The sequence below is a fragment of the Amblyomma americanum genome, chromosome 3, assembly GCF_052857255.1.
Source record: "Amblyomma americanum isolate KBUSLIRL-KWMA chromosome 3, ASM5285725v1, whole genome shotgun sequence".
In the NCBI taxonomy this organism is placed as follows: Eukaryota; Metazoa; Arthropoda; class Arachnida; order Ixodida; family Ixodidae; genus Amblyomma; species Amblyomma americanum.
In genome coordinates this window covers 2392301-2409650 of record NC_135499.1, presented here as the reverse complement: position 1 = coordinate 2409650, position 17350 = coordinate 2392301, and the positions used below count along the sequence as shown (strand labels likewise).

Below are 17350 nucleotides of genomic sequence, written 5' to 3'. Positions count from 1 at the left end.
ATATTAATTAGTGTATGTAAATGATGTGGCGACATGACCTTGCTTACCCAGTGGTTGCATCAGGGTGGCCCTTGCATCACTAATAATACTATATTTAGTCTTGGCACTACCCAATTACATTAATTCGTGTATGTCAATGATGTTGATGTCACCACTAAATATACTACATTTAGTCTTGGCACTACCCAATTACATTATTTAGTGTATGTAAATGATGTTGATGTCACCACTAATTATACTACATTTAGTCTTGGCACTACCCAATTACATTAATTAGTGTATGTAAATGGTGTAGTGACATGACCTTGCTTACCCAGTGGTTGGATCAGGGTGGCCGTCGCATCACTCATTATACTATATTTAGTCGTGGCACAACCCAATTACATTAATTAGTGTATGTAAATGATGTTTATGTCCCCACTAATTATACTACATTTAGTCTTGGCACTACACAATTACATTAATTAGTGTGTGTAAATGATGTGGCGACATGACCTTGCTTACCTGGTGGTTGCAGCAGGGTGGCCCTCGCATTACTAATTATACTATATTTAGTCTTGGCACTACCCAATTACATTAATTTCTGTACGTAAATGATGTGGCAACATGATTTTGCTTACCTGGTGGTTGCATCAGGGTGGCCCTCGCATCACTAATTATACTACATTTAGTCTTGGCACTACCCAATTACATTAATTAGTGTATGTAAATGATGTGGCAACATGACCTTGCTTACCCACTGGTTGCATCAGGGTGGCCCTCGCATCACTAATTATACTATATTTAGTCTTGGCACTACCCAATTACATTAATTAGTGTATGTAAATGATGTGGCAACATGACCTTGCTTACCCACTGGTTGCATCAGGGTGGCCCTCGCATCACTAATTATACTATATTTAGTCATGGCACTACCCAATTACATTATTTAGTGTATGTAAATGATGTTGATGTCACCAATAATTATACTACATTTAGTCTTGGCACTACACAATTACAAAAATTAGTGTACGTAAATGATGTTGCGACATGACCTTGCTTTCCCGGTGGTTGCATCAGGGTGGCCCTTGCATCACTTATTATACTATATTTAGTCTGGGCACTACCCAATTACATTACTTAGTGTATGTAAATGATGTTTACGTCCCGAATTATACTACATTGTCTTAGCACTACCCAATTACATTAATTAGTGTATGTAAATGAAGTGGCAACATGACCTTGCTTACCCGGTGATTGCAGCAGGGTGGCCCTTGCATTACTAATTACACTATATTTAGTCTTGGCAATACCCAATCACATTAATTACTGTATGTAAATGATGTGGCAGCATGATTTTGCTTACCCGGTGGTTGCATCAGGGTGGCCCTCGCATCACTAATTATACTACATTTAGTCTTGGCGCTACCCAATTACATTAATTAGTGTATGTAAATGATGTGGCAACATGACCTTGCTTACCCACTGGTTGCATCAGGGTGGCCCTTGCATCACTAATTATACTATATTTATTCTTGGCACTACACAATTACATTAATTAGTGTATGTAAATGATGTTTATGTCACCACTAATTATACTATTTAGTCATGGCACTACCCAATTACATTAATTAGTGTATGTAAATGATGTAGCGACATGACCTTGCTTACCCATTGGTTGCAGCAGGGCGGCCCTTGCCCACGCAGAGCAGCTCCACATCCAGCTGGGCCAGGGCACGGTGCAAGATGAGTGCCACCTCTGAGGCAGCCAGCTTGTCGAGCACAAAGACACGGCAGCGCGACAGCAGCGCAGAGTTGAGCGAGAAGGACGGGTTCTCCGTGGTGGCACCCACCAGCACCACTGTGCCCGCCTCCACGGCTGGCAAGAAGACGTCCTGAAGAGCAAATGCAACTTGGCACCTCTTTTGTTCCTTACGAATGCCATCTGGTCTTCAACATTTTTGTATGTTACCAACATCATGCATAGCCAAAGGGCATGTGCCACAATGCAATTAGACCCTTATCCGTTCTTTATCCAAAGCTGGTGCTCACTAGTAAACTTTCCAAGAGGCAATTTCATAGACAACCCCAGCCTGACAAACTTAGTGACATCATGCCATTCTTACTCTGCATTTGATCTGGAGCCACAATGAGGCCACCCTGTGCCGGGCGACATTCTTCAGATCATGGGACACCTTATCAGTATAGGGGACAACCGGCAGTCTGACATTTTTCTCGACTACCAACTTTCTGGGGCATTCCAGCGTTCAATCTCTGCAGGAGCTTCTCTGCCATAGCGACCACAACTGCAACAGGGAAACCAGCTTCAAGCTACCTACCAACCTTACTGCTTAGGCTGTCATGCACCAGGTGAACACATGATTTTTCCAAGGCTTCCTATAAGCAGAAATTACCAACTGCCCATTCTACCATGTAGCAGTGTATGAATTAAAATGGCAACGAATATTTTCAGGCACATGGCGAGCAGTCCAGCACAAGCGATCTGGGTTAAGGTCAGTTAATATTTAGAAACTGCAATCCATTCTGGTCACGTAATTTGTGGGTGCAGGTTAGACCCCCCCATGTTTGTGTTGTGCAATCCCTTGCTTAAAATAACTGGACGACAGACTAGCCCAACAATGTGCATTCCACCTCCATGAATGCACCCTACTCCACACGGAGTAATTAAAGTTTCAGCTAATATGAACAACAAGCGCACTCCTTGTCTTGTCTGTGCATAAGGAGTAACACCATTAGTACGCATATGATGTAAACAAGCAAAAAACTGCCAAAGTTATGCCCCTCCTATGTATGCCTATGTATGCGTTAACCCCCTTTTTGTAAGAGTTTCATTTTATATCTATGTACCACTCCCCTCAATAATGCCCTGTGGGCCATGAGGGTATCAGAAATAAATAAATAAATAAATAAACATCTTAATCTCATCAGCCCACCTAACTTTCTACTGCCTTCTCTTAGAATCCACTCCATTACCCTTAAGGATCAGCGGTTACCTTGCCTTCGCATTACATGCCCAGCCCAAGCCCATCTCTTCCTCTTGATTTCAACTAGGATGTAATTAACACGCATTTGTTCCCTCATCCACTCTGCCCGCTTCCGGTCTCTTAAAGGGACTATGCAATGAATAAAAAGTTGCTTGTAAATGCTTTCAATGCTTAGAAATGATGCTAATGAGCATTTACACGAAGTATGAGTTTTCAGAACTGAGCCGGCAATTTATTATGAATTTTTAAAAACTGTGTTTTTTTAAAATTTGCAGGCCGATTTGTGTGCTTGTAGTCACCGATTTTGAAACTAAAATCATGAAAAAAAGGCGTCACTATACCCATGACGTCGGCAGGCCACCACACGCTCTCATTCGCTGGAGCCACGGCAGCCACGACGTCACGGGTACACTTCCGGTAGCCATGAAAATTGTCTGCTCGTGCCGCCACGCAACCCTCTCGGACAAGCGCGATCCAGGGCATTGCCTTTGCGCACATGGTTTCAATTTTCCTCTGCCGCCTCCTTCTGTCAGGAGTTCCGGAGCCACTCGCAGTGTCTTTTCCATCGGCCCAAGATGAATACGCCTTGCTGTGTCGTCGGCTGCAAACCCAGTGACTGGCGAGGTGTTGAACTCTGGCATGTTATTCCTAGAGACGTGCGTGAGCAAGCTGCCTGGATGGAACGCAGCCGGTACGGCGTGAACGCATAGGGCTCAATGCCCATCACTGCCGGAAGAGCGAGCAATCGCGCCTCGAGGTCCGGGTCCATTACTGCTAACTACAACAGACGACAAGCAAAGAAACCTGACGCACGCCGCAATCACGCCGCCGACGCTGCTGCTGGGATATGCTAGGAGCGACAAGCGGAAGCTGCAAAAGGAACGCCAGCGGATGACATTTTCATAGGCGGGGCCCAGTCCCAGACCTATTTTCTTTATTTTTGTCTGGTGCCTCGCGTGTACGAGTTGAGGGGAAAGAGGAGTAGCGTAATTTTTAATCGTCTATATCTTGGTTGTTATTGATGCTAGCTCAAAAATTCTTGCGTTGGGGTGACGAGTGATGAAATGCCTATCTCTCGTCTGCTTTACGTAATCTCAATTAATTTATTGCATAGTCCCTTTAATGTTATGCCTATCATTTTCATTTCCATACAAGCCGCCGCGGTGGCTGAGTGGTTATGGCGCTCGGCTGCTGGCCCGAAAGATGCGGGTTTGATCCCCGCCGCGGGGGTCGAATTTCGATGGAGGCGAAATTGTAGAGGCCCATATGCTGTGCAATGTCAATGCACGTTAAAGGGCCCCAGGTGGTCGAACTTTCCGGAGCCCTTCACTACGGCATCTCTCATAGCCTGAGTTGCTTTGGGATGTTAAACACCCATAAACCATACCATCCTTTCCATACCTCGCTGCATGCTCCTCAGTTTAAGTTGAACGCTTTCGGTTCTCCAAAAACATAACAAAACCTCACCTGAATGCAGCCAGCAGACACAACCTTCAGTGAGAAGAACATAGAATGTCCACTCAAGCATTAATGCGAGTGGTAGCCTCCATATGGTGGATCACACCACTTGCAAATATGTAGACAAGCAGACGCACACAGCATGACAGCACAGCATACAGTGCCCATGCACTGGACAGCCATCAGCAGTAAGTTTAGTAGTCTAGTTTTTGGTGCTTTGGTGTACTGCACAGAAATCAGCAAAAGCCCATAAAAAAACTACGCCTAACCATCTTATAAGTGCTTCCCCTTGTACAAAATGCACTTCCAACAACTCAGATTTCCCTGATGTTCGTCTGCCCAAAGACTCTGGCAAGGGGCACACCTGCCAGCAGACTTTACAGCCAACTATACTGATTACTTTATGGCAAAGTACTCTATGGTGGCGACAGGGTTCCAGCATACGGGTGGCACAAACAGATCAGCTTTAATGGACACTGCACTAGACCACTGTGTCATCACTGCAGGTGAACATCCCATGTGTTTAACTGCCAGTCTCACATTGTCTTGATCAACTTTCATCCGTGCGTCCAGAACACACTGCTATTGCATTGCCCTCTTAATCCGAGCCGCGAACTAAAACTGAAGTGAAAAGCGAAGTGCACGCACACTTAATTGCTCTGGTGTTTCATATCGCTCTGTTATCTTCACACAGCTTGGGTTGGACTGCAGTGTGTAATGAAAAAGTATGCGCAGTGTCATAAATGTGAACGGCACAAAGGAAATACAGCGTGGATAGAAAAAGTGCCCTAATTTCCTGTGTGCGTGTTTTTTACACCATTCAAATTTATAACATGAACCAACTAGCCCTACAGCAAGTACTACAATTGCATGCCAAGACACTTGCCATCCTTCTTTTACAAAGCTCGCAGGCTATAGTTCACATCCAGTTTGACCCCCCCGGCACTTGGACAAAACAGGTCAGTTAAAGGATTATCAGAGACATTTTAGGTTGCACTGACAGTGGTGACCATCTGCTCCTACAGGTGCAGCTAGGCAGCATTCTCACCACCACTGCTGTGGCCTACATTCAACTGTCTCCATGAAAGCAAGACCAAGGGGTGAGACTGTGCTCTGTGGCCAGAGGTATCCTAACATCTCTAGGCTGTGCCATTCCTCAAAATGCAGCTGTACATACCAGCAGGAAATTCTAAAAAAGGTCTTGCATTCATATTACTAACAGATAAGAACACGACCAAAGCGCTCTCAGGGGATAAAACAACTGATTACGAAACGCCAAAGCACGAGGGTCTCTTAACTCCACAGACACAACAGAGCTATAAATAAGGAAGTATAATATTGAGAGAATCGAGCATGCTCTAAACAAAGGAGGTAGCCTAAAAGCAGTGAAGAGGAATTTAGGCACAGGTAAAAACCAGGTGTATGCGCTAAGAGACAAAGTGGGCAATGTCATTAGCAATATAGAAAAGGTAGTTAAAGTAGCCAAAAAGTTCTATACAAATCTGTACAGTAGCCAATGTAATCAAGACACAGCAATGGGACATCCTGCCATTAAGGAGAGAGGAACTAAAGAGAGCCTTAGGAGCAATGCAAAGTGGAAAAGCAGCTGGGGAGGACCAGGTAACAGCAGATGTGTTGAAGGACGGAGGGGAAATTGTGATAGAAAAACTAGCCACCCTGTATGCGCAATGCCTTATGACCTCGACCGTACCAGAAGCTTGGAAGAACACAAACATTATCTTAATTCATAAGAAAGGAGACGCCAAGGACTTAAAAAATTAGCGACCAATCAGCTTACTGTTTGTTGCCTATATATAAAGGCCACTCGAAAATAGACCACATTCACACTATCAATCAGGTGATAGAGAAATGTACAGAAAATAACCAATGCCATAATACAGGATGTTCCATATAACTTTACCCAGGGTTTAAAAATATGCCAAGGCACTCCAAAACAATGTGACCAAATGACTGTGGTTGGCTACTGTATGGAGCAAGTCACATTTTTGGTGTACTCTGCTTCATTGCATAATTAGTCAAGATTAATTAATCATGTTTACAAGCAATGAAGTAGGGCAAAAGATTCTAATTAGAAAGCTGTCGAATGGTCCACAAAGTGCCCAAATGAACAATTTCTAACCTAACTTTTCATCTATTAAGTATTTGATTTTTCCGTTTACTCCAGATGCCCACCAAATACAAAAACATACCAAGTGACAAGCCCGCTTGCCCGCCAAGATTGCAATGCCCCCAAATGAATCAGGTAGGCTGCCGTTTAACAGAAGAGTTGGCAGTGATGCAGGCATAGGCTGTGCATTGGGAGGGAGGCATGGTCCAGTCCTCCAGCTTCTTGAAACACGAAGTCAAAACGGCAACAAAAAATGCCGCGTAACTCTTTCGCTACCACGTCACTATGCATCGGTCACCGGTGATCAACGGATTCATAGCACAATTGCAGCGCTGCCGGGGCTGTTGAAACTTTTTGCGCTATCTAGTTTTTTGCTTACAAACTCTACTCTAGTTTCTTGTATAGTTTGTATTTTTCTCGCGAGACGGTAAATTTTGAAACTCCTTAGAAGTTGAGGTTCTGGCATAGTGCATTTGCAGGACAGCACAGCCACAGAGACTGCATGTGCTTGGAAAAATCTCACTTTGTACTATTCTGTTGCATGTGCAGCAGAGTTTTTCGGAGCTTCAAGGAGCATGACTCTGATGATGACATTACTTTGTTGCAATCAGACTTTGACGAAGAAACTGCTCAACCTCGAAACATGGGCACCTGTCCGCCCACAGGGTTCGTTTTCCACTTCTGTTTTTTCACTCATGAAGCCGGTTTACAGATCACAATGATGTAATTAATGGTATGTCTGGTTTCTGTAGTGTCTGGACATCATATGGCCAAGATTCACTTCCAAGGGTGGTCAAGCGGGCTAGTTGGTAGTTCATATTTGGAAAAACAGCGCACCTTAAGACCCTTTCCTGTGAGCCCTTTTTCCATGAATGCACTGTCATCGCAAAGAATGCACATCAACTGATACGTGAAATTATAGAAGCTGTCCACACTGTAAAGCTAGGAGAAGATTGTGTGAGCACACCATCGATAGCTCTAACAAAATGGGAATTAGAATATTTGAGCCAGGTTTCGTAGGAGTAATTAGGTAGTCATATCCTAACCTCGATTGAATGAGTTCTGAATTCAACCTTTTAACTCTTATTGGTCCTTTTGGCATCAGTTTTTCCTCCTGTTTTAATGCCCTTTTTGGCTCTTTTAATGGATTTTAACTGTCATTCTGCTCTTAACAGCCTTTTTTGGACATTTTAATGCATTTTATCTTCACTCTGCTTGTAACATCCTTTTGGCTTTTACTCCATTTTTTCATGTCGTTATCGCACATTGTTATTTGTCACTCTGTTACTGTCTTTCGTCGCCATTCTTTACCAGCCCTTATCTTTTATTCACTCCCAAGTGTGCATTGTTATCTCATGTCTTTTTCCCCTCGGTTATCTTTCTGTCGCGTGCAAACCAAGCAGTTGCTTCCCATGTATTCCCGCCCACTTTTCCTATATACCTCCTTCACCCCGCGACGACATGAAGATGCGGTGGCACTGATGTCAGCAGCGACTTTCGCATGGTAGGCAAAGGCAAAACAGGATCTGCCTGCGCGTGCCTACCGTAGCTGCCGCAGCTACTGGCGGCTGCATCATGCCTTCGCACTGCAGAAGCAGCATGCATTGACCAGCCGCGTCACTGTTAGATCCGCATAGTAGCATAAAAAGGAAAATTAAATTAGCCCCGATAGGTTTCTCGCAGATAAATACTACATTACGAAACTGGCTAACAGGGAATGGGCTGCGGTAGTAAAGCGCGAAGTCTGGGAGTCGATCAATGTACTTAATAGCATGTAAGTTACTGCGTCCATTCACCTGAACATCAGCATAGTGCGCTTATAACTGTGCAAAGAAAAAAAGCACATATGTAGCTGCACACGTATTTATCACCTTGAGCCAGTGTGCACGGGGCGCAGGCAGGTTCACTCGCCCCCAAGGAATGCGTTCTTTTGTCAATAGCACGGCATGTTTTAATGGCGCGTTTCATACCATTTAATATTTACTTGAAAGTGTTTTTTAATATGACCGACGTAATTATTTGATTTGAGTAGAAAGAAGTCCGGTAAGTTCTTGCACGGTCACGTTGGCATGTTTAGAATAGTGTACCTTAAGTGTGCTAAAAGCCACATGCTTTTTCATTGCATCATGCATGTGTCATGTTTCATGATGTAGTCCATGATTGCGAAACTTGCTTGGAAAGAAGCAGCCGCAGGCATGCTACTAACAGACACGTGGCGAGATTGACAGGAGACGCGGCAATGAAAAATTTTTTCGTTATTTATGCATGCGATATGTAACTAAATTTGGTTCAAATATGAAATTGCTATGCTAGTTTCAGTAATGCGTTTTATTTTTAGCTATACCTGGTGCAGTTCTTGGGTAATTACAATTAACACCCTCGTCAGGTCACCCCCAGGGTCTTAATAATTGAGTAGAAAATGCTCAAATTTTTTTATGCCAGCATGCTCTCAAAGCCCTGTTCTGTATGATGACGCTATTTGTTCTTTTTTTAGATGATCATGTACTTATGCACGCATAGTTACGTGAAAACGTTTCTTACAAAAATAACTAACATAGTACAGCACGTGTAGGAAAAAAAAACCGAGAGATTTTATTACACTCCTCAATGTCTCAGGAATCGTTTGTGCCAAATAGAATCATTGTACTTTCATGCGTTACAAAATTACGAAGGTGTGAGTGATGCCAATCGCAGGAAATGTGAGAGGTCAGAAAGCGATCCTTAACGTTTATTCCCTCGTTTTTGGCCTCTTCGATGCATTTAATTTGGTCAAAGAAATGCGGCAATGACCTCAAAGAAAGCCTCAAAGAAATCAAAGAAATTGCCTCACAATTTTCTACGACCACAAATCTAGAAAGTGTAATTTATAAATTTCTACTGAATATTTTTCTATAATTTTTCGTCAAGAAGCAGGAGACCCCAGGGCTAAGAAAGAAAATAATTCCAGAAATAAAAAATTTTCACCAAATTGACCAGTTTAACAAGGCGAGAGAGAAGTCGGCCTGGCTGCTGCGTGATCCTGCGACTAAAAACAGCGCTTAAGCGAGACAGAGGAGAATGGGGACACGACGCTCTCCCCACTTTTCGCACAGTGCGGCACGTACGTATGTCAGCAGACGGTGAGCGCACATCTGCTCCGCCGAAACAATGCCAGAGCTTCCCCTCACTACTGTTCCGAAGTAAAATCATTCCGGCAAGTGCAGAGTGTCAAAAACTTATTTTATTCAATGCCTAGCATAGAAATCAATGGCAGAAACGCTTTCTGTTTACTACTAACCATACATACAATAAACAGTGGAGAACTATTTCTCTGAATACGCCCCAAGTGGCCAATGCCAATGCGAGCGCGTGTACTTCGAGAAATTACTAAGTTGAAAGCATCAACCATTGCTGTGATTCGCAGAAACTAAAAAAAACCTGCACTCCACACCTCTCCACGACGCCACTCCCTGACCTTCTGCCTACAACGAGCTCGCTAGCGACTGCAGCGCCACCTCGTTTGTTTGCAAACATGTAGGAGGTGTGTATATATAGTGTCACTCTGGAATAAAAAACTAGTTGAAAGTCAGCACTGTGTCGTTATATCTGCCTCTGTCCATGCCTTAAGGTGCGCTGTTTTTTCCAAATATTCACTTCCACCCGCCCAAAAGAACACACTCCAGGCCTGCTAGAAATCGGGGTACCAACCTCGGATTAACGCTTTGTAATAGCCCAAAGCTGTTCATGAAAGGCATGGATGTCTTCACACTGGTCCTAAGTATAAGTAGTCCAAAATGTGGTTTCTTGTAAAATCAAAGCATTGTGGAGCATCTGTAATTACAGTCAAACCTCCTTACAACAAGTACAAATATTATGAATTATTGGCTACATCAAAGTGTTCCTATATATTTTCAACAAACACATGCATTTCCTACTTTATACGTTGAACGTGGCTTGTCGTAAAACAGATGAATTAAACTGTGCCTACTCGGGTCCACACAAGTGCATAGTGGTGGAGCAACAACAAACGTTAGCGCCACGGTACATGCTGCATCTCACTTTTGCCAACAGCGCCACAAAAAATATGATAATGAGGTGATCAGCACCCATTTGCGCCTCTCGCATTTTCGAGTGTCCCAGTGACATGGTTGGTTGTCGTAGCTTTCCCATCCTCTGCTCATGTCAAGGAGCGGAAGTAGTGACAACAGCGATAACTGTCATCCGTGCATCCAACGTTTTTCACAACACTGCTGTAATTCGAGAAAGACACCCTAGCTGGTGCTCCACCTGCCACCATCGCGCACTGCAGTGCTTTGCGGAGAAGCCAATCTAGCTCATGTTTGCCGCTCGGTTTTCTTTACAGCCTCTGCAATTGCCTCGAGCGGTTTAGAAATGCTGGTAAAACTACAAAAAGTTGCCGTTCTTTGGTTGACTAAATTTTGCTTCTCAAGCATTAGTTTTTGGAAACTTTAAAATACAAAATTTGCCTATGTCGTACCATTATACAGTAATCGCTATAAGGAGGTCAGACTGTATTACTTTATTCATGTGAGCCGATCATCACAAATGGCATGGCAGGTATACTTTCTGTGCTTCTGCAATTTATTTTGCTGCTTCTTTAAAAACATTTTTAGCTGAGACTAATAATGCAAAAAAGTACATTTATCAAGCTATATTTTGATATTACGTTTTACTTTAAAAATTTCTTACTCATTGCGGAAAATTTATATCAAACACACTTTGAAAACAGCTTTTTTTCACGCAGTGTCAGATAAATTTCTAGCTGGAAGTTTTTGTCCTATAATCTCAAACATTTTGTGGCTAGTTAATAAATGAATTGGAAACATTCTGTATGTTCAAGAATGTTTTAATATTTTTTCTCCAAGACATATTGTCTAGTCAATACAATTTTTTCTAAATTTTCAACTTTTTTGTGTGTTTTCCAATTTTTTTCACAATATTCACACAAAGTATTTCTGTAGAAATAAATGTCTTTTGATAGCCGATTTTATTTCCGTCATGTTCATGTAAGTTTCCCTATTTTTACACCTCGCATATTTTTTAGGATGTCTCAGAGCTATCAAAAACAGTAATTTTTTTCATTGTGATGAAAGAGTTAAGCCGGCGATATGATTCCCTCGCAGCGGTGCATGGTAGCGATGAGCACGATGAGAGCAGCTTCTCCCTGGTCAGCTATGCACCACCTGGCGATACCAGATGGCAACATCACATGACGAGGACAGCACAGCAGAAAAGGAGACTTCAATGATCTCTGGTCAGCATCACTGAAGGCATGTAAACCTTCCAAGATGGGGCGATAAGCCGCACACAGAATGAGCACAGTGGAAGTTGTGCCGGTCGAGGGAGGGAGCCGGCACGAGAGAACATGGACGAGCTGTTCACTGATCTGAGGAGGTGGCCAGATTACCAGGCAAACTGAACAAAGATAATCTGGGGCCAAAAAAAAAAAAAATGATCAAAGGTGCATGGGGCAATCGGAAGCACCTCCCACCACCCCCTGCTCCTTTTTTTTTTTTTTCAAACCGCAACACCCAAGAAAGCATTTAGCAGCACTGATCCTTTTGGTAGCAAAACAACCGACATCTAACTGACGTCGGTTGTTTGACTTTCTTGGTTTGTGTTGTATTGGTTTTAATGGCACATCGGCAACTAAGGCTATCGTGTGCCAACTCAAGGTATAAGAAATTTTTTTCTGCAGATTTTTACAAATATGCGAAAAAATATGGCAGTGCAGAAAGCTTAAAAAGTTATTTCCTTCTACCTAGTATCGAGAGCAAAAACAAAATTTATAAATGGCTAACATTAAAAGTTTCAAAGGAGGTCGGGTAACCTCATCAGCCGTCCACGGCTGGGCAAGGAACTGGAGGCTCTCAACCAATTGAAATAAAACCTCAGCCATTTTCTCCGGAATGAGAATGTGGGTGAGGAGCATCGGGCGAAGCACTGGGTCATGATATAAATTTTTTGAAGAAAATCTGCTTCTGTTGAATATCTAAAAGCACAAGACATGTCCACAATTGCATTTTGACCTAAAAGCAGTGCTGGGTGAAAAGGAATGCATTGGTTATAATATAGAGAAAAGCACTTTTTCCTTAGCAATAAAATGTGATTAACTGTAAGTTCATCTCCACAAGTACTAACGGGTTTGTCTCCTTTTGAAAGCAGAAAGTTGTGTGTAGTGTGCGTGTAGCCTATACAGAGATGGCAGATAATAACTTCCTCGAACCGTTTTTGGTGCACAGATGACATCCATTGACCTGAAACTGGTCTCAATAGGTGCAGTTTGTTTTTATTTCGTTGTTCCAAGCGGACTGCCATTTTTTCCTAGTTTCCTTTGTACTAATTTCATGCAATCATTAAAGGGTATATTTATTCTTTTATTTCCTTGCAACGAGCTTTAGCAGCACACAAATCTGCCCTCTTGTTGCCTTTTATTCCAACATGACTCGGGATCCAGCAGAGTTTTATGCTTTGTCCTCGAGCTGTGGCTGTTACTATGTCATGTATGATGTCACCAAGTATAGGAGTGATTGCGTTTCCAGAGTGGAGAGCTGTAAAGTATACTTAAGTAGTCTGTGTAAATAATACTGTTTGTGAGGTTCTCATATGCTATTTTTTCTATGGCCACACAGACTGCGTAACTTTCTGCAGTGAAGATGGATGCGCACTGCGGGAGTTGTAGTGTTTTTACTCAACACGTTTCGAGATTTCGTGGGGTCTGCTACCACCCCTGATCACACCACCATCTGTGACAGCAAATACTCATCACATTTCGCGATTTCGTGAGGTCTCCTACCACCCTGAGATCAAAGCACCATCTGTGGCTGCAACTAGAAAACAGTGCATCTCGCATTGAGACTTGTAGCACGATCTAAAATAGCATTGTAGAAACAAATGCCGTGTGTCAATGATTAGGTCACGGTCCAATTTGGTGGACAGAGGTGGAACTATGCGAGTATGACGTCAGGGGACGAAATGGTGGCATAGTTTCGGTTTTCCGCATCCAAGATGGCGGCCATTAAAATTGGTTGTGCCCTCTCATCCCTTTCACCCTCACCAAAAATATCCTAAAATGGGTAGGAAAACTGTCCCCTTACCGAACCGCTATGCATGCATACATTCATTTCGCTATGTATACTCCGACAACAACGGGCACCCATCTGGGGACAGTTGTATACCGAATTTGGTAGGCAAATAAAACTCTATGGGTTGTGGTATAGAAATAAAACTACAATTAAATAATAGGCAAACATTGTATACATGCAATTATTACTTTAAGCGTTACCATATAGCACTTCAAGCCGAATTCTAGGCCCACCTTGACCCCAAACGTAGCAAATTCCGTTTGGGACGTCTCTTGAGGGGGTGCAACTTGACAATGGATAGACGTGCATCGCAATTTCTCTGATAGATGGCGTTAGGCGGCGATCTTTCCGCTAGGCGGCGTGCGTGCATACATAGCCGACATGGTGGCAATCCACACCGTTTCAAAGGGTATTTATTACATTCCGTTTCTCGAGACGAGCGGCGTGTTCTTCTTCGCTTTCATTTAGGAAACCAAACAGCTAACGCTCGAAGGTGGCGGCCTTTTTTTCCGAATTCCCTCGAACCACTGCATTTCCTACGTAAACATCCTTTTTTTTTTAACTATCAGTGTAAAAGTCTGTCAAACTACTGTATTTTTCTTTGAGTGCAAGGAATTCTTGTAGTATATGTTGCTGTGGAGTTCGTTTTTTACAAAACTGTGTAAGAGAGAAATCACAGACTGCAGGAAAATTGTACCATGGAGGCAGTGGACCTTGTCTTCGAGAAATGCCAGGTAATGTATCTAGTACGCCGAGGTTTTGGCTCATCTCTTCAAAATGCAGAAGACGCAAACCTAAATTTTGTACTGGATCCAGCCGTTTAAGGTACGATTGCCCTGCTCATACACAAACTATGCATCCATAATCTAAAAGGTAGAACAAACTACTGAGCGATAAATTTGCAAAAGACAAGTCCTATCGGAACCCCAGTGCCTTCGTGAGAGCAATTTAAGTATGTTAAGAGCTCAAGAGGCTTTGACTTTCAAGTTATTTATATGTGGGAGGAATGTGAGCTTTCTGTCGAATGAAATACCTAAAAATTTATGTTCTTGTTTTATTGGGAGAATGGCTTCATTCAAGTGCAAGGTGGGATTGGGTTGCAGGCCTCTCCTGACAGAGAAAAGGATGGCAACTGTTTTTTGTGGGGAAAACCTAAAACCATTTTTGTCTGCCCAATTACTAAGTTTGTTTAATGTGAGCTGCATTTATCTTTCACATGTTGACAAGCTGGATGATGTGCATGCAATTTGGAGATCCTTGACGTAAGCCGAGTACATTGTAGACTTTGGGATTACTGTGTCTAAGGAGCTCATTTTTACGATGAAAAGTGTAGTGCTTAGAATGCATCCCTGAGGTACACCATTCTCCTAAGTGAAGTTCTTCGAGAGGGTTGAAACGAGGTGGACTTGAAATGTGCGGTTCGACAAGATCTTTCAGGTAGTTGAACATTCTGCCGCGGACACCCAGATCTGCCATGTCGCGGAGAATCTCAACCTCCAGCTGGTGTCACAAGCTTTTTCCATATCAAAGAAAACCGCCAGGCAGTGTTGTCTATGTATGAATGCTTCTCAGACAGCGTTTTCAAGCTGGACAAGATGGTTCACTGTTGAACAAGCTTTTCTGAAGCCACACTGGTGGAGGTCGAGCATTTCGCGAGATTCAGGAATAAACGTTAACCTAATAGTCACTATGCTTTCGAAGGATTTGGCAAGGCAGCTGGTAAGGGCTATTGGCCTGTGACCAGTTGGAGAAGTTGGGATTTTTGCAGGTTTCAAGAATGGAACAATAACAGCCTTTTTCCAAGTTTCTGGCATTTTTCTCGACACCCAGATTTTGTTCAAAATTTTCAAGAGTGCTGCTATTGTAAGCAGTGCACGACCATCGTCTTCATCTGTAAATATTATCATCATCACGCACCTTCGTCTTCGGAGGAGTGACAGCCATACTAGCGAGTGGCAATAAAAGCTCGCTCCGTCCAGTCTCACAAGTGGTGGAGGCTGCTCTCGATCCTGCGTCCTCTCCGCCAAAACACCGCAGCTATGTTCCGGTCGCCACCTGGTCGGACCATCTCCAAAGATGGACACTGTCGACCAACATCGCAGACGCTTCCGCTGGCCTTGCTGGTGCCTCAGCACGTGTGCTTCCCCTTCATGCTGATCCCTTCACCAGCAGTACTGAATCCAATGCACCCACTGCCCCTCCGTCACCGGGACACCCGACATGGACCGTCACTACCCTTCAGCGTGAGCCTCCTACATTTGCGGGTCTTCGTTGTGATGACGTCGAGGACTGGCTCAAGTAGTACAACCAAGTGCCTACAATCGTTGGAACTCTGCCATGAAGCTCATCAACGTCTCATTCTCTTCAACCACCGTGGCAAAGACTATGTTCATCAATCACAAGGATGCTATCCCGGATCGGACCCACTTTACCTCGCAGTTTCGGAAAATTTTTGGAACTGTTTGTTTGTTTGTTTGTTTGTTTGTTTGAACATACTGCTGGCCTCACATTTGAGGCCGTCGCAGGAGTGGGACATCACATACACTAAAATAACACAGGTCAAGTAAGTGCCAACACAAAGGCGATCGTAGTCCAACAAGGTAATATGCATTATACAAAAGGTAAAACAAAATAGCAAAACAGGAGCAAGTAGCATATTTGAGGACTTCGGCACGGTAAAAAAAACAGTAACAAAAATGCAGACAAGTTTTTAAGGAGCAAGAAATGAAACAATAGCTGCTGAAGAATGATACTGTCATGAGAAACGAGCAACATGGTTAAAAAAATATAATAAGCGAGAGTCAGATAAGAAAGTCGGGATGTCATCGTCAGCAAGGAAAAAAGAGTGCAAGAGTTAGCGCACCAGCATCATAGTCATTATTGCAAAATAAAGCGTGATATGTTGGCGATGAAATCTTTGAGTGATGCGCAGTTGACAGCATCGCAAGGCAGACTATTCCACTCACGGATTGCTTGTGGGAAGAAAGAGTACCTGAATATATCGTTGTGAAATCTGTACTCGGTTAAGTGCTGTTGGTGTTTTGTTCTGGTAGTGCGCGTGTTTGACTTTATTAAGTACTTACTCGTATCGATTTTCATACCGCCATTAAGCAGAAGGAAAAGAAACTTGAGGCGCAGTAGTCTGGCTCGGTTATGTATAGTGGGAAGGTCGGCTTGTCTTAAGAGCTGTGTAGGGGAGTCATGACGGCGATATTTGTTAAAAATAAATCTGACCGCTTTTCGTTGTACGCCCTCTAATCTTTCTATGTATTGTTTGCGGAAGGGGAGCCAACATATTATTCCATAGTCCATTATGGAGCGAACAAGTGAAGTGTATGCTAAGAGCTTAGTGTCGACTGATGCGGATTTAAGCGATCGTTTAATCGAGTAGAGAGCTGCCAGTGCTTTATTAGTAATATAGGCTACCTGCTTGTTCCATTTAAGATCCGAGGAAATTATTACTCCTAAATATTTATATTCTTCTACTTTCCTTAACATCTGTCCTTGTAGATAATAAGGGAGATTTATTGCCGCTCTCTTATTTGTTACTGTCATGCAAACCGTTTTTTCTACATTATTCGTCATCTGCCATGTTTCACACCATTGTGCTATGCTTTCAAGGGCACTATTTAGAATTGCTTGGTCTGCGTGGCAGGTTATTTCTTTGTAAATGATGCAGTCGTCTGCAAACATTC

The 17350-nt window shown here is 43.1% G+C and overlaps 1 protein-coding gene across 4 annotated transcripts in view; it reads right to left on the bottom strand.

The window, feature by feature from the left end:
• Window positions 1–17350, bottom strand: part of LOC144124413 (ATPase WRNIP1-like) — an 85113-nt gene that overhangs the window by 36963 nt on the left and 30800 nt on the right. For all 4 annotated transcript variants that reach the window (XM_077657041.1, XM_077657042.1, XM_077657043.1 and 1 more), the window contains one exon: window positions 1651–1874. In XM_077657041.1, coding sequence (XP_077513167.1) covers window positions 1651–1874 — 224 coding nt within the window. The remainder of the gene's footprint in view (window positions 1–1650; window positions 1875–17350) is intronic.